Source organism: Mobula hypostoma, chromosome 22 (genome assembly GCF_963921235.1).
Source record: "Mobula hypostoma chromosome 22, sMobHyp1.1, whole genome shotgun sequence".
NCBI lineage: Eukaryota > Metazoa > Chordata > Chondrichthyes > Myliobatiformes > Myliobatidae > Mobula > Mobula hypostoma.
Genome location: NC_086118.1, coordinates 25,201,893 through 25,227,920, shown reverse-complemented (window position 1 = coordinate 25,227,920; position 26,028 = coordinate 25,201,893). Strand labels below are relative to the sequence as shown.

Genomic DNA, 26,028 nt, shown 5'->3' with positions numbered 1-26,028 from the left:
TTTGTGGAAGATACAAAGATAACTGAAGGGGTAGATAGTGTTGAGGAAGTGGTGAGTCTGCAGTAAGACTTGGATAGGTTGGGAGAACGGGCAAAGGAGTGGAAAATGGAATACGGTGTAGGGAAGTGTGAGGTCATTCATATTGGTAGAAGAAATAAAGACTATTTTCTAAACAGGGAGAGAATTCAGAAATCAGAGGTGCAGGGGAACTTGGGAGTCCTAGTGTAGGTTTCTCCTAAGGTTAACTTGCAGGTTGTTTGGTAGTAAGGAAGGCGAATGCAATGTTAGCATTCATTTCAATGGGGCTAGAATATAAAGTCAGGACATAATGCTGAGGCTTTATAAGGCATTGGTTAGAACACATTTGGAGTATTGTGAGCAGGTTTGGGCTCCAGATCTAAAGAAGGCCGTGCTGGCATTGGAGAAGGTCCAGAGAAGGCTTAAAAGAATGATCCCAGGAAATAAGGAGTTAACATACTGTATAGGAAGTATTTGATTACTCTTGGTCTGTGGTCACTGGAGTTTAGAAAGATGAGAATGGGATTATATTGAAATTTACCAAATATTGAAAGGGATGGATAGAGTGAACATGGAGAGGATGTTTTCATTAGTAGGAGAAGCAGAGGGTACTGCCTCTTTAGAACAGAGATAAGGGAGAATTTCTTATTTCTTTAGCCAGTGGGTGGTGAGTCTGTGGAATTCATTGTCACAGGTGGCTTATGGAGACCAAATCTCTGGCTATTTTCAAAGAGGAAGTTGAAATGTTCTTGATTAGGAAGTGTGTCGAATTTTAGATGGAGATGGCAAGTGAATGGGTTTGAGAGGGAATAATGAATCAGCCATGACTGAATGGTGGAAGAGATCCGATGGTACCAATGATCTAATTCTGCTCCTGTGTCTTACGGTCTTTTAGTCTAATGGACAGAGGAAATTACCCAGTTACACTGACTCTGCCTGGCTGTTGCATTTATCTGCAATTATTAACAATAGATTTGAAAGGGGTCATCTTCATTAGTCCAGCATTTGCACATTCTGCAAAGAAAGGTCAGAAGATTTAGTTTCTCTAATGAGTCTGGCACTCACTGCCATCTGAGTCAGAAGCAATGGTTCCATTACTGACATCGCTCAATGATGTTACTTCTGTGCACCAATAAACAGTAAAAGCTCTTTGCGTATTGCAGCTGTTTACAGGAATAATTAAATGTAACCCTTCCGTAGATTTACTCATGTCTGCCACTCAAACTAAATGTCCATATTCGAAGATAGGCAGATTATTGCAATGATTGTCACTGCTGTAAACAGAATTTTGAACAGCCTCTTCAGAATGGGTGAGCAGGTAGCACTGCCATCTGTTGGTTAAGTTTGATTTGAAAGGACAAATGCAGTTATTTCTTAGACACGAGGAATTCTGCAGATGCTGGAAATTCAAGCAACACACATCAAAGTTGCTGGTGAACGCAGCAGGCCAGGCAACATCTCTAGGAAGAGGTACAGTTGACGTTTTGGGCCGAGACCCTTTGTCAGGACTAACTGAAGGAAGAGCTAGTAAGAGATTTGAGAGGGGGAGGGGGAGATCCAAAATGATAGGAGAAGACAGGAGGGGGAGGGACGGAGCCAAGAGCTGGACAGGTGATTGGCAAAAGGGATATGAGAGGATCATGGGACAGGAGGCCCAGGGAGAAGGAAAAGGGGGAGCCGGGGGGAAACCCAGAGGATGGGCAAGGGGTATAGTGAGAGGGACAGAGGGAGAAAAAGGAGAGAGAGAGAACGAATGTGTGTATATAAATAAATAACGGATGCGGTACGAGGGGGAGGTGGGGCATTAGCGTAAGTTTGAGAAGTCGATGTTCATGCCATCAGGTTGGAGGCTACCCAGACGGAATATAAGGTGTTGTTCCTCCAACCTGAGTGTGGCTTCATCTTTACAGTAGAGGAGGCCGTGGATAGACATGTCAGAATGGGAATGGGATGTGGAATTAAAATGTGTGGCCACTGGGAGATCCTGCTTTCTCTGACGGACAGAGCATAGGTGCTCAGCAAAACGATCTCCCAGTCTGCGTCGGGTCTCGCCAATATATAGAAGGCCACATCGGGAGTACCGAATGCAGTATATCACCCCAGCCGACTCACAGGTGAAGTGTCGCCTCACCTGGAAGGACTGTTTGGGGCCCTGAATGGTGGTAAGGGAGGAAGTGTAAGGGCATGTGTAGCACTTGTTCCGCTTACAAGGGTAAGTGCCAGGAGGGAGATCGGTGGGGAGGGATTGGGGGGACGAATAGACAAGGGAGTCGCGTAGGGAGCGATCCCTGCGGAAAGCAGAGAGATGGGGGGAGGGAGAGATGTGCTTAGTGGTGGGATCCCATTGGAGGTGGCGGAAGTTACAGAGAATAATATGTTGGACCCGGAGGCTGGTGGAGTGGTAGGTGAGGACCAGGGGAACCCTATTCCTACTGACTCTCTCAGCTATCTGGACTATTCCTCTTCTCACCCTGTCTCTTGCAAAAATGCCATCCCCTTCTCGCAATTCCTCCATCTCCGCTGCATCTGCTCTCAGGGTGAGGCTTTTCATTCCAGGACGAGGGAGATGTCCTCCTTTTTTAAAGAAAGGGGATTCCCTTCCTCCACCATCAACTCTGCTCTCAAACGCATCTCCCCCATTTCCCGCATATCTGCTCTCACTCCATCCTCCCATCACCACACTAGGAATAGGGTTCCCCTGCTCCTCACCTACCACCCCACCACCCTTCGGGTCCAACATATTATTCTCCGTAACTTTCGCCTCCTCCAATGGGATCCCACCAATAAGCACATCTTTCCCTCCCTCCCCCCTGCTTTCCCCTCCCTCCCCACTGACTCCCTTGTCCATTCGTCCCCCCATCCCTCCCCACTGATCTCCCTCCTGGCACTTATCGTTGTAAGTGGAACAAGTGCTACACATGCCCTTACACTTCCTCCCTTACCACCATTCAGGGCCCCAGACAGTCCTTCCAGGTGAGGCAACACTTCACCTGTGAGTCGGCTGGGGTGATATACTGCGTCCGGTGCTCCCGATGTGGCCTTCTATATATTGGCGAGGCCTGATGCAGACTGGGAGATCGTTTTGCTGAACACCTACGCTCTGTCCACCAGAGAAAGCAGGATCTCCCAGTGGCCACAGATTTTAATTCCACATCCCATTCCCATTCTGATATGTTTATCCACAGCCTCCTCTACTGTAAAGATGAAGCCACACTCAGGTTGGAGGAACAACACCTTATATTCCATCTGGGTAGCCTCCAACCTGATGGCATGAACATTGACTTCTCTAACTTCCGCTAATGCCCCACCTCCCCCTCATACCCCATCGTTATTTATTTATATACACACATTCTTTCTCTCTCTCTCCTTTTTCTCCCTCTGTCCCTCTGACTATACCCCTTGCCCATCCTCTGGGTTTCCCCCCTCCCCTTTTTCCTTCTCCCTGGGCCTCCTGCCCCATGATCCTCTCATATCCCTTTTGCCTATCACCTGCCCAGCTCCTGGCTCCATCCCTCCCCCTCCTGTCTTCTCCTATCATTTTGGATCTCCCCCTCCCCCTCCCACTTTCAAATCTCTTACTATCTCTTCCTTCAGTTAGTCCTGACGAAGGGTCTCTGCCCGAAACGTCAACTGTACCTCTTCCTAGAGATGCTGCCTGGCCTGCTGTGTTCACCAGCAACTTTGATGTGCGTTGCAGTTAATTCTTATTGACTTATGGCATACTTCCTGAGAAATTGAACTGCACCCTTTGTTTTGCCGTGCTAAAACAGAGTGAGCAGCATTAACCCCGCATCTCTTAATATTTATGAGACTGCATAATCCTATCTGTAAATCTACACACTTGCAAGGTTGACCCAGGTCGCATTTCTAGATTTTTTTAAAAACTAAACACCTATGGAAATCACGTGCCAAGTAATTTGAATAATATGCATGCAGTGTGAGAGAATACCATGTAACTGCAAGTCTGATCATTCCAAGTATCAGTGTTTCCAATAGTTTGTCAGCTAATATCATTTCTATATTGGTATGATTCATCAATGTATATTAATTAATGTTCTGGGACATGTGAGGGAATATTTATGTTTAATTAGGGTGTGTATTCTATACAAAGGGGAGGTCTGACTGGTATCTACATTTTTTGTTACCTGTGGAAAGTGTGTTCCCATATCACCAATGGATAATGAGGACCTTGTGCAGTTAACAGCAAGTGAATCGTATCGTTAGCATATTTAGTAAACATTATGATATTGGGGGTTTTGTGACTTCCATCAGGAACAGTTGCCGTCACTTTGCTGTGCAGAAACCATCCAGATTCTGCAATCTCTTATGTGTACAGAAAAAATATCAACCCCCTAAAGGTACGATCCCCGTTTTAGATGAATGCCAATATTATGCAGTCAGGAATGGGGCAGAGAATGGTTTGGGATCTTCACCATTCTGCTTTTTCCCTCTCCTGCCCCTACAATCGTCTAGCTTCCCAGAGGTGCCTGGCCACATAGAGTCCCATATTTATGCTCCCTGTGGGTTTTGTCCAAAGTTGATAGACCACGGATACTGCTGGAGAAGATCATGAAGTTAAAGGTTGCTTATTGTGGACACGTTACACGGAGAGATAACATCTTGTTGGACTTGCTATATGGAAAGGTGGAGGGAAACCGTCCGCCAACTGGAAATTCCAGATGCGACGTAACAACGATGGGGGAACAATCAATAAAGAAACCGTTATTTTAACATGAGGAACATTCCCCAAAATGCACCTGTTACTTTGAGGCTACACTGAGTGGAATGTCTATAAGCAGGTTCCAATGAATTCCAGAGTTGTGTTGCTGGTCCTGATGCTGGTATTAGGCCCCAAACTTTGACAATTCTTTTCTCCTCTCAGACGCTGTTCGATTAGCTGAGTTTAAAGTTCAAAGTAAATTTATATGTATATGATACCCTGTGCTACTTTGAGATGCATTTTCTTGCAGGCATTTACAGGAGAAAAGAAGTACAATAGAATTTTATGAAAAGCTGTGCATAAGCAGACCAAGACTGACAAACAGCCAATGTGCAAAAGAAGGCAAATGGCAAATAAAATTAATACTGAGAAAGTGAGTCTGTAGGTAAGAATAAAAACAAAGGGCAGGGGTCCTAGAACACATCCCTGCAGAACACCACTAGTCACCGGCCCCTGAGTAGAATACTCTCCATCAACTACCTCCTACTGCCTTCTATGGGCAAGCCAATTCTGTATCCACACAGTCTCCTGAGACTCTAAATGAGCCTACTGTTTTCATGCGCGTGCTGCTTTAGATTTCCAGTGTGTGCAGATTTTCTCGTGTCTACCATTTTCATTTGTTCATATAAGTCATATGCTTCAAGCCCAACCTTTCAAAACACTTCATCATGGCGGATGTAAGTGCTACTGGGTGATAGTCAATAACGCAGGTTATTAAGTTCTTCTTGCTCATCAGTATGACTGATGCCGGCTTCAGACCGCCAAAGTGAGAGTTTGAAGGTGTCAGTAAACACTGCAGCACAGATCTTCAATACTCGGTCAGGTCTACCATCTGGGCCTAATGCTTTCAGGTGATTGAACCTCTTGAAGGATGGTCTTACAATGATCACAGGGTCACGGTGGGGGGGGGCAGCTTGTGAGGGTGCATGTTCTGTCAGTCAAAATGAATATAAAAGGCATTGAGCACCTCTGGGAGTGAATCCTCGTCGCCATTTAAGGAGTTCTCCAATGGGTTGTTTACTGCTGTGTTTTTAAGTGGCTGGCTCTCCCGTCCATTCTGCTCTCCAATGTCCACTTGCTGGGGAAATCGGGCCTGTAGTCCTCGGAGTCGCCTGATGCCAGTGGCCAGAGGTGGGGACGTCGTAAGTGGTGTGCGAGGAAGCGGAAGCGAGGCGAGCAAGCAGGAGTCTGTGCCAGGGAAAAAGCAAGCCCTAGACGGCTGGCTCTCCCGTCCATTCTGCTCTCCAATAGACATTAATTTGGACCTCGTCCGACTCCAACGAAATACTTGGCGGGAGTACAGAAACGGACCTGATCCCAGACGCCGCAGTTCAGCTGTTTATTTATGTAACAGTTTTTCCCCCAAGCCATCGGACTACCAACCTACTGCCCTCTGCTGTGCCTATTGTCTTGTTTATTATTTATTGTAATGCCTGCACTGGTCTGTGTACTTTATGCAGTCCTGGGTAGGTCTGTAGCCTAGTGCAGTTTTCGTGTTGTTTTACGTAGTTCAGTGTAGTTTTTGTATTGTTACATGTAGCACCATGGTCCTGAAAAACGTCTCGTTTTTACTGTGTACTGTACCAGCAATTATGGTCGAAATGACAATAAAAAGTGACTTGACTTGACTTGACTAAAGTCAGTAGTTTCCAGGAATTGTGCTTAAATGGAGAACACAACATATTGTGATATTTGCTATGTTGTAACAAGCCTTGATCTGTGAACTAGAGTTTATGTTGCAGGAGGCTGAAATATGCATCACATGACAACTGATATTACTGGCTCTGTAGCTCATTTCCTTACGATGTAAATGAAGACTATTCTGTCCATCGAGTCCATGCTGGCTCTAAGCGATCCATACAACCTATCTCTCACAAATGTCTGCTAACCTTCCCCACCCACCGTGATTCTCTTAGCACCTACTTCCGCTAGGAGCAGTTATTTATAGGAGCCATTTCTGCTAATAATCCAGCACATCTTTCCAGAGTAGCTACTTGGTGCTTAGAGTAATAAAATCAACATTATCTACACCCCAGTAGTTTCACCATTATTACCACTGTGAAATCTAGGTCAACCAATATAATAAATAGCACCTTATATGGATACACAAAATGACATATATTCCATAAGTAGAAATATGAGCTTTGCACATGATTGCTCCAGCTTTCATTAATTATTTTTGAAATGATACTGAATTTTGTACAAACACACAAAACACAGCAGAGTCTCAGTGGGTCAGGCAGCATCTATGGAGGGAAATAGGCAATATTTTGGGTTGAGACACCTCAAGGCCTTGTTTCCTGATTTGCTGAGCAATTCCAGCATTTTGTATGCTGCTCCAGGTTCCAACATTGGCAATCTTGAGTACATTGCTAAATAGGGTTGCAGATCCAGTTACCACCTGTTCCGTGACGTACCATGGAGAGCATTCTAACTGGCTGTACCATCATCTGGTATGCGGCAGTGCGGGGCAGCGCACAGGATCAAAATAAGCTGCCGGAAGTTGTGAACTCAGTCAGCTCCATCATGACCATTAGCTTCTTCAGCGTCCAGGACATCTTCAAGGAGTGATGCCTCAACAAGGTGGCATAAATCATTTGGCCCCCATCACCCAGGCCATGCCCTCTTCTCATTGCTACCTTCAGGGAGGAGGCACAGGAGCACACACTCAATGATTCTCTCCCTCTGCCAGCAGAATTCTGAATGGATATTGAACCCATTAACACCACCTCATTACTTTTCTTCTCTTATTGCACTATTTAGTTAACTTTTTAATATAGATATACTTACTCTAATTTACAGATTTTTATTATTATGTATGGCAATGTACTGCTGATGCATAACACATTTCGCAACATATGCCCGTGATATTAAACCCGATTCTGATTATGGTTGGTGGCAGAAGCATTGTTGCAGGACGATAGAACGTACAGTGACACAGTCAACTTCTCATTATATTGCCTCCTCTATTTGGCTACATAAGATCATTAGACAGGGGAGCAGAATTATGCCATTCAGTCCATTGAGTGCTCTGACGTTCAATAGTAGCCGATTTATTCTCCCTCTCAAACCCGGTCTCCTGTCATTTCCCCATAACCTTTAAAGCCCTGACTAATCAATCTCCACTATAAATATACCTAATGACTTGGCCTGCACAGCTGTCTGTGGCAATGAATTCCAGAGTTTTTCCACCCTCTGGATAAAGATATTCCTCCTCATCTCTGTTCTAAAGGGGCTGTGCCCTCTGGTCCTAGACTCTCCCACTATTGGCAACATCCTCCCCATGTCCACTCTTGCTAGGCTTTTCAATATTTGGTGGGTTTCAATGAAATCCCCACCTAATACTGCAAATTAAAAACATTTTAAGAATGACTTTTCAACTTGTGCAAGATTACAATGCAATCAACAGGACCATACACGATAACATGACAAGATAGTGTGGTCAAGATAAACTTACTACAGTGCTAAAGGTTGTGGTTAAAGATTAGGTCAATTGCCGCCAATTATTTTAAACTCAATGGCATGAGCTGGAAGTTTATTTATAATACTACAGCATGTGTGAGGCTGCGGATGACTTTACAGGTTTTCACTAATTTGTTTTCAATGTAAAACAATTGGAAATTTCCCTCTATGTCTGGAACTAATATCTGTAAAATATGCATCCTCTTAGAAGTGTGTAATGTGTGCTATTAAAGAGCTAATCAAGCTTTGAAATATTCAGCCGAATATTTACAATCCATCAAAATAAATGTTGGTAATTTCTTTTAATAAAGCATTTCTACAGCCAGAAAGTAATTCACATTGTTTTGGGACCTTCTTCAAATAACTGTACAACTTACAATGAGCCAGACCTTGAAGTGCTTTCCTGTGTCTGAACTTAACATGAACTCCATGCGAAATGCTAACCTCACTGACTAGAGACATCCTGGACTCTAGCACATGGAGGAAATTCTACTTCTGAAATACACTGACAAAATGTAATAGCTGGCAAACCCTCTATTAGTGTCACCAGCCGTATAAGTGGATAGATTTCTAATTGGTTTTAAATGGCAAAATCTTTTTTAAACAATTGAAGTCACAGCAACTGATCAAAAATATTGTAAAAATGAAATTAACAGTAGAGATCTAAAATACATCAATCAAAACATAAAACTACAGCAAAATAATAGGAAATTCCCTTTCCTGTTCTTTCACAATCCAACCTCCACAAATGAAACCATAAAGTTCATAGCATCAAATAGCATGGAACCAGGCTCTTTGGACTAACTGGTCCATTGTGACCAAGGTGCCCCATACAAAGTAGCCCCAGTTACCAGCGTTTGGCCTATCTATCTATATACTACTAAAATTCTCATGCTGTTTCTCTGTTTGTGACCTCCAATTAGCCCCAACGGTGCATTACAGCAGCACTTATTTAGACTAAATCGACTTAAAATGCGCTAACTTACAGAATGCATGCAAAGTTCAGGGTTATATATTCGTATAAAATTGCCCACTCATCAATTAACAGGCCCCACTTTCTACAACCCGAGCCGATTCCAGCCTTCATGGAAACTGCGACGCAACACCACGACGCATGCGCACGGCCAGCCTCAGCAAAGCCTCATGATATTCACAGCAGCGACACCAACCGCAGCAAAAGGGCAGGGCTATCATGTCCATTTAGGAGAGCACCAACCATATCATCAAGAAAAATCAGCATCCCGGAGGCTTTGGTGTTACTGCTTCGTATCTTTTAAGAAGCATTAGGTTAAAGAAAAATATGGACAGCCTAATTATGCTGCATGGAAAGAGATGGGGGACATTATGGTCAAGAGATGATGCCAAACGTCATCGAGAAGCGGCAAGGAGAGGGCGAGAACAAGAATCGGATGAGGCCAGGGCCACAAGACTCCAGAATCAAACAGTCAAGACAAAAAACATGAGAGAAGAAGAGACAGAGGAGGAGAGGCATGCACGTCTCCAAAATGACAATAGGCACAGAAGGAGGACAGAACAAGAATCGGATCAAGCCAGGGCCACACGACTCCAGGATCAGAGAGAGAGAACAAATGGTAGAAGAGCTGAAGGGATGACGGATGAAAGGGCTGCACGTCTCCAGCATGACAAAAACAGGCAGAGAAGGAGGAGAGAGGAAGAGACAGAGGAGAAAAGGAAAGATCGACTCAAGAATATAGTCATAGTCATAGTTTATTGATCCCGAGGGAAATTGGTTTTCCTTACAGTTGCACCTTAAATAATTAAATAGTGATAAAACCATAACTAATTAAATAGTGATATGTAAATTATGCCAGGAAATAAGTCCAGGACCAGCCTATTGGCTCAGGGTGTCTGACCCTCCAAGGGAGGAGTTGTAAAGTTTGATGGCCACAGGCAGGAATGACTTCCTATGACGCTCTGTGTTGCATCTTGGTGGAATAAGTCTCTGGCTGAATGTACTCTTGTGCCCAACCAGTCCATTATGTAGTGGATGGGAGACATTGACCAAGATGGCATGCAACTTCGACAGAATCCTCTTTTCAGTCACCACTGTCAGAGAGTCCAGTTCCATCCCCACAACATCACTGGCCTTATGAATGAGTTTGTTGATTCTGTTGGTGTTTGCTACCCTGCGGCATAGAGTAATTATTGCGAGAGTTGCTGAAGACGACAATGGCCGCCTTCGATGACAATACCTCGACAGAGGAAGTGCAAGGCAAATTGCATGACTCGCACTGCGTAACATTTCTGCTGATGTTGGTACGATGACCAGAGTATTCCCTCACTGTTGTGCCTTCCTATTCACTGGAGAAACCACAAATTTCTGCTGTATGAAGGAAATTTGCAGCCTCTACCTAATGAACTCCTCAATTTATACAGCAATGATGAACGTATTGCAAATGACTTCAGGAAGAACATCAGACAATACAATTGCCTCTTCCAAATGACATCCTTTGGTGCCAAAGAGGTCCTTCCAACTAGGAGTGGATGGAATCCTTCTGTGATTATTCAGGGCCAAATCCATCATAACATTGAACGTTTAATGCCAGACCCCAATCAGCAAGCCCGATTCCTTCAAATTTACTTCATGGATCCTCAAGTTAGCGTAGAATTGAGAATGGGGATACTGCAGAATGATGGAATTCAACGTGAGATTGTTGAATTATTGGAAAACCTACTACGACAACAAAACCCATACATTGCATCCCTTTGACTTGCAAAAGAACAAATTTGAGGCATGCCAGAGGCGTCCATTATCATTGATCCTGACCAGAGACCGGAATTTCAACATGAGAGAAAATTTAATGCACAAATTGCCAACGAAGTCGTCGTCATTATACTGAGCAGCACCGAACCTGAAGCAAGATCACCGCACATTGTGTTGAAGGAACGAGGAGGTGATTTGCAAATAATTTCAGAGTCCCGTTGCTCGTATGATGGCTTTCAATATGTACTTTTCTTTCCACTTGGAGACAATGGCTGGCACCATCAACTCCGAATGACGAACAACAAGAAACTGATGGCAATGCGTTATTATGTGTATCAAATAATGAACCATGAGAATGAGTTTAATAACCTTTTCAGAGGAGGATGTCTATTCCAACAATACTTAGTCGATATGGCTGCTAGGACTGAAGACGAGAGGCTGAGCTGTATCCGAATGAATCAAGCAACCTTGAGATCAACAACATACAGAGGCCTGACTGATGCATTGAATGATGACGATGATTTCAGAAACATCGGAAGGCGCATCATCCTCTCCTCAACATTTGTTGGTGGACCGAGATACATGATGGAACGATGTCAGGACACTATGCACATCACATCAGACTGCTCTACATTTCTCTCAAAAGGTGCCCCAACGGGTCACCCGGTTGTCTAGTAACCTTCTAAACCTCTCCAATCCATTCACCTGTCTAATTGTTTTTAAAATTATTATTGTACCTACCTCAACCCTTCCTCTGGCAGCTCATTCCACTTCCACCCCACCTTTGTATAAAAGAATTGCCTCTCACGTTCCTATTAAATCTTTCCTTTCTGACTTTAAACCTATGCCCTCTAGTTCCTGATTCTGCAGCCCCAGGAAAAAGACTGAATGCATTTACCCTATAAATGTCGCTCATGATTTTATACAACTTCATAAGATCTCCTCTCAGTCTGCTATGGTCCAAGGAATAAGTCTTAGCCTGTCCAATCTTTCCCTATAACTCAGTCCCTCAACTCCAGCTAACATCCTTGTAACTGTTTTCTACACACTTTCTAGTTTAATAGCATTTTTCCTATGGTAGAGTGACCAAAACTGAACACAATGTTCCAAGTGAGGCCTCAGCAGCATCCTGGACAACTGAACCATGACCTCCATGGGAACTCAAATCCTGTGTTGGTTTCAACCTGGGACAGGGTCCAAGGAGCAATTCCCTAGTGTAGTCCTGGGGAATTTCAACAACTTGGCCTCTTCTACTGGACAGCATGTAGGGTACTAGAGATAAGCACTGAACTTGCACAGACTTGTGCTTTGAATCTGTCAGCAAATCCACGTCCTACTAATGGTACATTTCATGGTCCTGGATTTTGAATGCCACTTAAAGATCTAAATGCTGATGATTCTGTTCCTAGCCAGCGAGATCAGGCTTAACATACAACTACAGAAGCAGCATGTCATGTCAAAAATACAAATCACTCTCTGCAACTGTCACAGGATTGATAGCGCCATTGATGGCCCTAGATAAATGTACAGTGCACTGTGTGAATGTAATGTGCCTTTGAGCTTCCATTTAACATCAGTGTACAGATTTTGGATATTGACTGAGCTGGGATTTAAGCCAATGATTCAAAATTGGCAGGTCTCCATGTGTGGAACGGCAGAGTGAATAGACTCTGTGACAGTGAATAGACATTGAGCAAGAGCTTCAACAATGAAGAGAGGTTGGTAAAATAACCTAACCTGGAGTAAGAAAATAAATTTACAATGTCTAAAAGGTTGCCTTTCAATGCTAAATATTCTGAAAGAAGTGTAATGGTATGATGGTTGATAATAAAGACCATACTTTTCATTTGTAAGCAATAGCTCTGTATCCAAAATAAATTTGAAATTGGTTGGTTAATGTTTATACGATACAGATATTTAGGCAAGGGTGCTGAGGAAATGGATCTTCATTAGCTACCAAAGAGTATGCCAACACAGCATTCCTTACTTACAGTCATAAATTATTGAATCATCATAGCAAAGAGTCTCTGCTGATCTTGTAGAGCAATTCCGATTTATTTGCTGCTGCGAAATTTCCACTCAATCTTCACACTCTAATAGAAGCTGAAGTGGACCTTCAGATCTGACTAGTTCCTAGTGTCATTGGAGGCAAAGGGGATGAAAGCCATATCAGAGATTAGAAACATCACCCAATTTCATCAGGAAAATATTAGTCAGCTTGCAGTTAATGAGTTTGCCCTAGAAACTCTCAAACAAACATCTTGTATGAGCAGTTGGTGAGCCAGAATCTTTTTGACTATGCATGGACAAGTTTTAAAACCTACAAGGGCAGGATTGAAACACAGCAGGTTTCTTCATTTTACTTACTGGGTTAGTGGCATTAAAATTGTTCTTGAAAACATGGATTTTACATTTATGAAAGGACTTGCATTAAATTAATCTCTGTTAAAGCAGCAACCACAAGAACTACTGCAACTTCTCCCACTCTACTTCCTCCACCCCAGTATCCCACTGAGCTCCACTATGAATCGGAACTGTTTCATCTTACTTTAAGGAAAAGCAACGCTCTCTGTAACTTCTTACATATTTACACGATAACTGGAATGATTTATATTTTGTCAAAGTATAGGATTTATTTTTTTTTGCTGATATGAAATTGAAACTTTTTTTTCAGAACACATCAAGTCCGCTCTACATTTTATAATATTTTACTTTATTTTCAGTTCAGTTTTTCTTCAGGTTTTAGACAAGAAACCACAGATGAGGGAATCAGCACTATTTCTTAGACATTGCCACTAAGCCCTCTAATTTCAAGAGTTGTATTTTAAAGCACTATAGTTATATATTTTTTTCAGTGAAACATAATGCATGAAACAAGTGTTTATATAACAGATATATTATGTTCTCTCATAACTCTACACTCCTTATGACCATTTAAAATGTCACTGCACTGAGCAATGTATTAGACCCTGTACATTACAAAGGCAATCACCACATAACCAATTGCCAGTCTAGTCCCATTCCCTTAAATACACAGTATATTTTTAATACAACATTTACATGGACATTAATTAAATTCTATTCATACAAGGTATTCTGGCATGATAACAATTAAAGTTTTACAGCCACAACAATCCATTGTAATAGTCATCATCCACATACAGACTTAAGTACAATAATGATAACTTTATTCCTCTTCCTCTGGATAAAATTACTTTCAGAATAATTGGCAACTGTCAGGTTTTGTGCACATATTATACAAATTTAAACTATATTGTTGCATTTAAAGTATTTCTCCTCTGAATGATACAAACAAACACTAGGTTGTGTACAACAGGACGTGGAATTATATTTCCTTTTATAATTTCTATTATAATGAAAATAAAGTCTTGCTTTCATTTTGTGTGAATCATCACTTTTAGAAATAGATCTTGTTTGCAACTCTGTATTGCGTAACTGCAGGGGTCAAAATCTTTGACTGGCTGGTGCCATAGATATGCATTAGAACAGTTCAATAGCTTACAAACAGTGCTTGTCGACTTATCCTGAGTGTACTTTCTCCATCTCTTGGGCACTGAAGGTTTCTTCAGACAAGATTTTAAATTTTGATAATTTCTCTCTTCATTAATTAATTTACATTTTTTTTGGCTCACCTAACTATTTGCTTAAAGAATCAGCTCATTCCAATAAACGATGGAAAGGACATTTCTTCTGTTGATGGGAGGAATTTTAAACTCAAGATTCTGACCTCCTGGTTGCAGGAATCCATTCCCTCTGGACAATTAAATGTGGAAGCTCTAACTACCATTTCCATAAAGGCAATCTCCTTGCACATGGGAGATATAAATACCTAGTCTGAGAGCATTGCTGGTTGATATGGCATTTTTATTAGGTATTATAAAATTCTGAAAATACAGGAATCAAATTAAGTGTAAGGTTCAAAGGCCAAGTATTTTTTTTAATAAGAAAGATGAATCATTAATTCTAAATAAAAAGTATAAAAAAGAAAACATTGATCCCAGTCAACAAAATCGTGTTTTAAGGGCTGACAACCATTACCCAACCAAAACAGATTTATCCATTCCCATAGTTAATGGAAGCAGCTTTTCTTGCAGTAATATGCGGCGAGATGTCCACCATCCTCTAGATATAATGTATGTACAGCCGGAGTCCCACAAATGAAGTGTTCTTGTGTCATAGGACAGTACTTTCTGACTCCTCATCGGAATCTGCTTTTACTCTAAAGTCTGCAACAGAGTTTGTGCACATTTGGTCTGAGGGTTCAGTGTAGAGCATGTCATACACCTCTACTGACTGTACAAAAGAGGGGTCAGGATCGCCCATATCTGTAACCAGTGGAAAGAGCAACAGTACAAGTTAATCCTTAGAGTAAACACATATTAAAGACATTCCATTAAACATCCTTGTTAGTGCCAGTAGCTTGTGACAAATAATAGGGATGTCACAATATGGTGATCTGACAATTTCTGTACTGGTGCTTAGGTATTTGAAGATTTTGTCACTGGCTCTGGAGCCTGCCAATTCTGTCCCTCTTTTTTGCCCCAGAGCTGTTAAATATAATTTTATTCTTCTCCATCAGTTTACTGTGCAGTTCTCAGTTTTGCACAAACCTATTGTATACACAATCAAATCAGAAAGGTAGTTGTGTTTCAATTAATTATTAAACAATCATTTAAAGAAACTAAATTAAATTAAATTCATACTACATCATTATCACCATACAAGTTCCACTGAAATCTTATTTCTAATTAAGGTCAAAAAAAGAAACTCTTGCTTTTTTCTTAACCCCTTGTATTCTTTAAAAAAATATGCCTAATTGGCCATTTAACCTCTGCCAATGATGAGAGAGTTGTCTAACTGTTCCAGTCTCTTCATGTTCTCTCATAGTCTCATCACTTAGGGCTGTTTAACCTATTTCCTTTTCAACTGAATCTCCTTTCACTTCCCATCCTAACAGAGCACAGTTGCCTTAAATCTGACTCCAACATTTCCTACCAATGGAAGCAATATTCACTTAAAACTCTCCATCGTTTTTACACCTTTACCAAATCTCATTCTAATCTTCATTCCCCTAAGAACTCTCATAGCTTCATCCATCTCTCTTCATGTAAGGGAAGCTACTATTCTAGTTATTGTTTCTTCTGTCACTTTCTTGGGCTTTGACATTCTTCTTGATTGTGCTGCCCAGAACGAGTAGAGTATTCCAGCTGAGGCTAAACCAATAAATGGTCACATTTACCTGATTTGTAACTGGTTCCTTCCTGTGTAAATCTATGATCGTATACAGTCTCTTACCTACTGAAATAAAGGTAGGCTTGCACTGCAGGTTTATGTTTGGGGTTGGCCTTTACTGATGAAATAATACCTACACTCAAAATATTGACCTTTCTTTAATTTCCTGTGCGTGCCTGGCTTTCTTTGGTTTTCATTTCAGCTTTGTAGTCATTTGAAAAATTTTTTTGTGAACTCGGCTTGCTTCCATATCCTGCACATGGACTGCATCACAGTTTCCTATTCCAACCTGATCTATCTAGACCTTCATCTTCTAACTTTCAGTCTCCTGTGATACCCGTCCAAAGACTGAGCCTCGACAGCTTTCTACTTTCATCTCATGTCCTTAAGACCTTGCCCCTAAACACATGAAACAAAAATCACAGGTAGTGAGCTAAAATAAATGTAAGTCTGTGTATTAATAATATATATATATATATATATATATATATATATATATATATATATATAAAATCGAGCGAGTTCTGCAGTGCAATCATCATTTTGCACATTCCTTAGCTAGTTGCTCCCAAGGAGTGAACAGCATCTTAAGTTTGTGAACTACTTACTAGAAATGTACATCACCATACATGGACAGTACAGCAGAGTACAGACATTTCAACCCATTCTGTTATACTGACCTTTTAACTTACTCTAAGATCAATCTAACCCTTCCCTCCCACATAGCCTTACATTTTTTGTTCATCCATGTGCCTATCTAGGAGGCTTTTAAATATTCCTAATGTATCAGCGTTTACTGCCACCCTGCAGTGGAATCTATACATCCACCATGCTCCATGTAAAATATCTAACTCGGACTGCAGTATATTTCCACTACTCGTTCCTCCATTCACCTTAAAATTATGCCCCCTCGTATTAGCTAATTTCACCCTGGGAATAAAGTGCTGGCCGTCCACTCTATCTACGCCTCTGATCATCTTATAGTGGAGTTCGAGGCAGCCTTTGACTGCACACAAAAATGAAGAAGAGGATGACAGACAGAACATTTAGCATCATGATTCCTCAGAAAATGATTGTGTGTATGGAATAAATGATTTATCATTGAATCACTGGCCCAGCATGATCGTACTGACCCTTTTAGGACATAAGACAATAAAACGTAGGAGCAGACTCAGGCCATTCAGCCAGTCCAACTGCTCTGCTGACCCATTATCCATCAACCCCATTTTCATGCCCCCTCCCTGTAGCCTTTGATGCCCTGACTAATGAAGAAGCTATCAACCTCCGCATTAAATGCACTCAATGACTTGGCCTCCACAGCTATCTGTGGCAATTAATTCTGCAGATTTGCTACCTCTGGCTAAAGAAATTCCTCCTGATCTCTATTCCAAATGGATATCCCTCTATTCTGATGTTGTACTCTCTGGTCCTAGACACACCCAATATACAAAACATCCTCCCTGCATCCACTCTATTCAGACCTTTCAATAGGTTTCAATGAGAGCCCCACTCATTCTTCTAAATTCCAGTGAGTACAGACCCAGGGCCATCAAAAGGCTCCTTGCATGTTAACCCTTTCATTCCTGGAACCATTCTTGTGAACCTCCTCTGGGCCCCCTCCAATGTCAGTACATCTTTTCTAGATAAGGGACCCAAAATTGCTCACAATACCCCATGTGTGCTTTGACCAATGGCTTATAAAGTCTCAACATCACGTCCTTGCTCTTATATTCTAGTCCTCTCAAAATGAATGCTAACATCGCATTTACCTTCCTTACCACCAACTCAACCTGCAAGTAAACCTTTAGGGAATCCTGCACAAGGACTCCCAAGACCCTTTACACCTCTGAATTTTGAATTTTCTCCCAGTTTAGAAAACTGTCTGTGCCTTTATTTCTTCTACCAAAGTGTATGACCATACCCTTCCCTACACTATATTCCATCTGCCACTTCTTTGCCCATTCTCCCAATCTGTCCAGGTCCTTCTGCAGACTCCCTGCTTCCTTAACACTACTTTCCCTTCCACCTATCTTTGCAATGTCCGCAAACATGGCCACAATGCCATCAATTCCGTCATCCAAATCACTGACATATAACACATGAAAAGAAGAGGACCCAACAGTCACCCCTGCAAAATTAGTCACTGGTAGCCAACCAGAAAATACTTCCTTTTTTCCCCACTCTCTGCCTCCTGCTAGTCAGCCAATCTTCTATCCTTGCTGGTATTTTTCCTGTAATACCATGGGCTCTTATCTTGTTAAGCAGCCTCAAATGTGGCACCTTCAGAAAGGCCTTCTGAAAATCCAAGTAAACAACTTCCACTGACCCTCCCTTGTCTACCTTTCCTGTTATTTCCTCAAAGAATTCCAGAAGATTTTTCACACAAGATTTCCCCATGAGGAAACCATGCTGACTTTGGCCTACTTTATCACGCACCTCTAATTATCCTGAATCCTTATCCTTCATAACGGACTCCAACATCTTCCCAGCCACTGAAGGCCTATAATTTCCTTTCTTTTCCCTCCCTCCCTTATTAAAGAGTGGAGTGACTTTTGCCCACATTAAGTTTGTATCTTTCTAATACCTCACCTATTTAAGTGCCAGTATAAATGTAAATATAAGTTTTGAATAGAGTACTTATTAAGTCCTAAATAATTCAACACATCTCATACCGCATAAAGAACTCAAGTCTGAATGACCTGGAGACGTGCAACATGGTTGAGAGACCCAAACAAAATTCAGTGTTAGCACAGTCTTCAGTTCAGGATAGGGTGAAGCTTCCAATTCTCCACAGGCAGCTTGCCTTCTGCCACTCTCTCATTTTAAAAACTGACTAATGTACAAATGTATACAGAGTGTAATGGTAACCCTAAATCTGAGTTATGTTATTAATGCTAACAAGATGGGCATTTTATTTTTATAACATTGCTTATGGTAAGATTTATTAAATCCTTACACCTTTTCCCCATGTTTCAATTGAGATACGAGGGTTTAACTTTCTCTAAAAGGAAAGTGTAAGATTTGTTCATCTTAAAATCCTACACGGTGGCTCAAAATGGGGAAAATGTAACAATAGCTAATTTCACAGTGTGTGATATTAACTGCTCGCTGCAATATCATGACATCCCTTATAAATTATAATAATGAAAATGGAACAGGGCAAAAGAGATCATACAAATAAAACAAGGTTACATTTAGTAAGCCATGTGATCAAAAGGTTTCATTCAAGTACATTGCATGGTCGTAAAGGGGAGAAAATAAGAACACTTAGAGAGGAGCAGGAATCATTAATATATATGCTTGTGAACTCCGTGACAACATCAAGCCATGCAGTTCTGCTTCAGTCTCATGCAAAGGCCAGTTCAGATGAGTTAGTGGTGACATACAATTAGCAACGGAAGGAGTTCCAGAGTTAGCTGAAGTGCCAGAGGGGAGGTTGTTGCTCCGGCTTACCCTAAATTCCCCCTCACACTTAGCCAATATAGACTCATTCTGGTCAAACAGCTGCAAGAATACAACATAGGCACCCAAAAGGAAAAGAAGACATTAATAGAAAAATTGTTCAGAATTTTGAAAACGATAACGAGAGGAATTCCACTGAAAAGAAAATTTATGTCAATAACAGCAAGCTGATATGTAAAACACGCAAGAAATCAACCATCCATTTAGGTAGAAAACATATAAACCAGTAAAATCAAAATAAAATAATGAAATGCATTAACTCCAAGAAAAACATATTATACACGTAAAAGCCTGCAGGTAATGTTTTAGCTACTAATTTTTTTTTCAGATTCTACTTTAATGTTAAAGGCCATATGCAAATGTTTCTGAGCTATGTGTATACTTAACCCTCTGTAGAAGTTTCCGGCTCTTAGTTGGATGTGGTCTCAAGCTGCAGCAGGCACTCTGGTACCTCATCCAACATAAGAAAATACAATCAGATGTTGTCGCACTCCTTAACCTGGACCTTTTGTTTTGTTGGTGCTAGTAATTGTCACAAACACCTTTGGAATCTCTGGATTAAAGTCTGTTTTTGTGATGCCTTTTAATAATGATGGTATTCTCACAGTTGATTTCAATATTGTTGGACAATACTTTCTGCCTCCTTCTCCAACTTCATTCCCATTTCATTACCAACAGCAGCTGAATTTGATAGACTACCTTATACTTTGGGGCTTCTCTATGAACACATCTAAAACACTCCAAGTAATGGCCACAAGATTTCCTGCAGTTGACATAATTATCAGCATTAAAACTAAATTTGCATTGTGCAGGCAATTGTGAAAGTTCCACTACGACTGAGATTATTGTTGTCAAGTATATCCATGCAGTGGTACTTTGTGTAACTTTCAGTGTGACACACTTGATTAATCTGTGACAACTTCCTGTAGGTGCTGGCATTTGTGTGACACCTGCAACCAGATCCTAATGAGACACATCTCAATACAAGCAACACTCTGCCAGCTCCAGGGGAGTGTTGCTACAGTGGTTGGGGGAGGAGTGTGAGTGAAGGAGTGCAGGGTTCAGATTGATCATAGTGGACCGAAAAAGGGTAACTGCTATGCAAAGAGGTTATGGAAACCTCCTGGGCTATATCAGATGCTCCAGGGAGGTCTCTGCAAGGAGCAATACTTCATGAACACAGTCTTTGAATGGAGTTTTTGTGACTTCTCTCCTGGAGCTGTGAGCAGCAACTAGTGAGATATGGCAGAGATCAGCAGTGGTTTGGAATGATCCTGAGGCCAGGAAGGTGAGCATGTTTGTGACCTTGACATCCACTGACAAAGCCATCAAGGTACACATGACAGATTTGGTTTGAGGTTGCAGGAGTCCATAGATATCAGTGCAAAATGTGAATACTGGTCCTCCAAATGTCACAGTTTTTAGAGAAAATTGGAATAGGAAGATCTGGGTGTTCGTTGTGGAAATGAGAAGTGCCTTCCTTCAGACCAATATTCTAAGGAAATAAATGAATTTTGAATATTGTGCTACTGTTGACACCATTTGGGGGAGATTTATAAAAGAAAGAAGGTGTTGGCACAAATGGAAATCCAGCTTAAAGATCAGGAGTCAAATTCCCAACAACGTTAGGACACTTAGAAACAGATGTTACCATTGTTGTACTCTGGGTTGAAATGGTTTTTAATTGCACACTCCCAATTTTAGGATTTATTCTTAGGTTTATTTTTAGGTTTCTGAGCCCTACTCTTTCTATGAAATCACATGCCTCGGCATGTTAACTGACAGTTGCCTGACAGAAAATCATCAGGGATGAGTTGCCATGAAATTATTAACAACAGGACTTACTATCAGCACTTCTGAACAGCATGGATTTTATCCTTAAATTATAACTGCTCTTTGCCATTTTAAGAACAGCTTGGATCAGGAAAATGAGAATAAAAAAAGGGTAAACTACATTCAGGAAAATGCATTTGTAAAGTACTTATAAATAGCCTCGGTCCTAATTTGTACATTGATGAGATTCTTCTCCTTACTAGCATGACCAAAAGGCATTACACACTATACAAGAAGGCACAGGAATGGGGCCAATTGTAGAAATTTAAAATGCTATAGAAACCTTTGCATACAGCTTTTAAAGCTATACTGAAGCTAAGTCAATGTTTAGTTAAATATGGTAATACATATGACCTCAACAGAAATAAATAAGACAAGATCAGTGAATGACCACATTATATGCCCAGCATGAATGACTTGTTTGATTACTAGGATGGTTATCAGAGGCTTCATCAATATTTCCAAGTATCTAAATTATTTTTATGTTAATAGCAAGTAAACTAATTTGACTTCATAAATGTTATACTTTGGTAAGGTTCAGGATTTTTGCACGTGGAAAAATGCAGCCTTCTTGCTTGGTTTGTTGAGCAGCGGAATGGGCAACAACATACCAAGCTTAGGTTAAAGTGAACTTTCCGCTTCGGGAAATTAACAGAATGGATGTAAAACTGCTGAAACTGTTTGGCTTTTGAGTGACTATGGTTTACTGACTTTCCAATAATGCAGATGGAACTTCCTCTTTAGCAGGAAAGGCCCTCCTTTATTTCCATTTATTGATTATATTAATCATCTCAAAATGTTTAAAATAGTATCACACACAAAATTCTAGAGGAACTTAGGTCAGGCAGCATCTATAGAGGAAAGTAAACAGTCAACACTCTATTCCTTTCTATAGGTGCTGCCTGACCTACTGAGCTCTTCCAGCATTTTGTATGTGTTACTCTGGATTTCCAGCATCTGCAGAATCTTGTGTGTAAAATGATGAGTTACATTCTACTGCAAAATGTGTTTAACTGAGCACTGCAGTAAATATTATTATGTCCTTTGGGCATTGAAAGACAATTGACCCAGTGCAAAAATGATTTGAAAGTATTATTTGTAACAATATTTCTTAAATAAAGCCATTTATATAATTTTTCCCCAATTAAAGTTCAAAAAGTTTAATTTCTGCTTAGAGTTTGTTATATATAGACATTGCAATTAATTAGATTGCAGTCAGTCAGATACATCAGCTAATGCTCAGTTCTATGAACTGGTATTTCTTGATAATTCAGAGAGTGTTACTGTTATATCTCTTTCTCATGCTCGAATACATATTTCATGGTCGTCAGTAATAACAGCCATTATTGGTGGGGAGAAATGAAACATTTTTCTTTTTAAAAAATTACAAAGCAATGAAATACAAATGAGATGCTTATCCATTACTGTCAGCTGAATTTGTATCCATTTCAGTATATTAATGATTGAGTGTTCAATAAAACGGGTTACCAGGATTCTGAAAAGCCAACATCCTATTGCCCAATTATAGAAAAAAATGGTGCCTTCCTTCCATTCTTATATCTCCATTTGTTCATTTTGCACTAAATGTCATCTGCACGGCAAATACTTTATTTAAATTGATGTTAGTCATCATTGCACCTTTGCATTGGTTTCTCAGCCACAGAAGAGAGGAAATGATTCTAAATAGCAGCTAAGTGGTGAATCATCGGGCAGTTACCTGCCACAGACCCAGCACTGTAGGATCTTCCAAAACAGGCACCTCAGGAGGCTGCATGCAGACAGGTGACCCCTGCTGCAAGGAGGTAACTGGGCTTGTAATTGGAGGTGTTTTCTAAGCAGTTGAGACCTTCTGTAGAAACCCAAAATATGGTTTTAGGGATTTTTTGGCTGTGTTGAAGGGATAATGGGTATAGAAGTGAGAATGATAACTTCCTGGATACTTGTAAAACTATCTAAAGAGGCTGTTCTTGTAATTTTTAATTGACCTCGAGCACATTGGAATTAAAGGTTCCTCGTATTTACGGAATTAAAGGTCCACTTCTTAAAATATGAGAAATACACACTGTTTTAAATCGTTTAAAACCACTACATGTTTCTTGAACAGTATAATTTCATCCTATTATTTTACCAATTTATTGCAAAATAACTTTAATTCAAATCATGCATTTGAATTCTTGTTTGATTCTTTAACAACACAATTCTTCTGACAATGGAACTGTAGTTCTATGTATGTCATGTATCAAAAGTCATACTTAAATTCATGTTTTTCTCCAAACTCAATGCCAGAATTTGGGAGATGGCCGTGAGTTGTTTATGTTGTTGAGATATTCTCAGAATCTTATTAGGACGGCCATTGATGTGGTTCCAGTCAGCCATTGCAAACCTCATTGTAGGAACAGGGGATGGGAAGTAGTGGGGGTACCAAGAGAAGCCATGTATGGTGGGCTGTCTGAGAATACAGAATATTGGATTCAAATGTTATTAGACAGTATCCACCAGTAAACTGATTTAACCAGTGATTTAGTCACCAGATACCGAAGGCAGCAGTGATGTTAATAGATTTATAAACCCCAAGCTTTAATTACAAAAAGGAATTCAAGATTAATTGAAAAAAAAACTGGAGAAAATAATTGGTAAGGTGATCATCATTGTACCCCCAGTCAAATAATTTCTTATAGTGAAGGAGCCCTGCTGATTTTATCCAAGCTGATCAGTTGAGATCTCAACGTGATTGACTCTAAACCAGGGGTTTCCAACCTGGGCTCCACTGACGCCTTGTTTAATGGTATTGGTCCACAACATAAAAAAGGCTGGGAAATGCTGTTCTAAACTGTGCCTAGCAATGGCCCAGCCATTGTATCAAATTGTGAACAGTGATTCAAGAAGGTAGGTCACTATTACCTTCTTGGGCAACTAGAAGCAAAACTATGTATGTTTTGTGTTTTGAGAATACATTTTAAAAATCTCTTGTATAGTTTTCATTTTAAAACTGTAAGTCACTACAATTTTCGATTAGCTTTCAAAACAAGAATTCAAATTCATTTCACTGATCTTATAATTCCAAAATGAGTATCTTATGTAAGCATTATTTCATTGATTTTTAAAATCAGTGTGAAGTGAGCATGAGTTGGATTAATCTGCAGAGATGGTTAAATTAATGTAAATTCATACCTGTAGACATGCTTTCTCCAGCTAAAATAGTATGTTCCAGGGGCTGCGGACTGGGTCCAGAAAGGCCCGGGGTGGGAGGTTGTGGAGGTGGAAGTGTGGGCCTTTGTCTCGGCTTCACCGTGGGTCGAGATTTGGTTAAAGTGCTTGTTTGGGAAGGAGGAGAGGACAGGGATGGTGCGGCTGGGGGAGTTTGGCTTGGTGGCAAGGTATAGGCTTGAGGGAAGTTTGCAGCGTATGGGGAGGGAGTGCTCGGAGGGGTTGGAGAAAGGCTGGCGGGTGAAGGCTGGCCTGTCGCCTGGTCAAATGGGATTTTGGGTGGTAACGGCACCACCTTCTTTGCAGCTGTAAAGAGAAAAAAAAATAGACTGTATTACTTATAAAGCCCAATTTTATTGGACAAAGTATCATTTAAGAAAACTCAAGTGATTCTGCAGATGCTCAAATCCAGAGCAATGCACACAAAATGCTGGAAATTTTCAGAAAATAGGTGTTCATCTAAATAAAAAGTAAATGTTCAAATTAAAATATATATTTTATGTCAATGATTGATCTTATACTGACATACATAGAGGGACATCTGTGCAGCGCAGCAGTGAGAACAAGTTCCGCACTATCATTTATTGAGATACAGTGTGGAATAGGCTGTTCTGGCCTTTCGAGCTGTACTGCCCAGCAACCCCAGTTTAATCCTAGCCTAATCAGGGGATAACTTATCATGACCAATTAACCTGTCAACCAGTATGCCGCTGGACTGTGGGAGGAAACCGGAGCATCTGGAGGAAACCCACGCGGTCACTGGGGTTTCCTACAAACTCCTTACGGGCAACGGCGAGAATGGAACCCAGGTTGCTGGTACACTAAAGCGGTATACCAAACACGACGTTACCATGCTGCCCCATTAGTGTTCATGAGACACAGAGGACTACATAAGGGAAGAAATGCTTGCGGGTACCACTGAGGAAATTTAAAGGATCCAACGAGGGAGAAGGAATGTCAGAACAGAACCACAAGGTGTGCTCTGGTCAGAGAGTGGACCACCTTGTATCACCCCTCTCCTCCCCGCCAATACGCTGAACAGTGTGGAGGAGAGACTTAATTGGGGGGGGGGGGAGAGAAGAGAGTGGAGTGGGTTGGAAGGAGGAAAGGCATGATTGTGGGAGAGAAGGTCAAGTTTGGGGGATGGGGAAGGTTGGAGAGAATGGAGGAGGGAGGATGAGAGGCAGGTCTATGAAGGGAGGGAGCCTGGGCAGGGCCACTTTACTTTCATATACGCAAAGACAACCATTATCTTCTCAAGCACACTTAGAAAAGGGCAATACATGCTCCCTTGCCTGCCACGGATGATCAGCCATGATCATACTGAATGGTGGTGTAGGCTCAAAGG

The 26,028-nt window shown here is 41.1% G+C and overlaps 1 protein-coding gene across 7 annotated transcripts in view; it reads right to left on the bottom strand.

The window, feature by feature from the left end:
• Positions 1–13,598: 13,598 nt before the first annotated feature.
• LOC134360220 (rho GTPase-activating protein 44-like) overlaps positions 13,599–26,028 on the bottom strand; it is a 297,116-nt gene continuing 284,686 nt past the window's right edge. For 4 of the 7 annotated variants that reach the window (XM_063074294.1, XM_063074295.1, XM_063074293.1 and 1 more), the window contains 2 exons: positions 24,645–24,986; positions 13,599–15,271 (listed from right to left, as the gene is read on the bottom strand). In XM_063074294.1, coding sequence (XP_062930364.1) covers positions 15,120–15,271; positions 24,645–24,986 — 494 coding nt within the window. In that variant the 3' untranslated portion in view covers positions 13,599–15,119. Of the gene's footprint in view, positions 15,272–19,631; positions 19,683–24,644; positions 24,987–26,028 lie in introns of all 7 variants that reach the window. The other 3 variants (XM_063074298.1, XM_063074299.1, XM_063074296.1) reach the window with 2 other exon arrangements.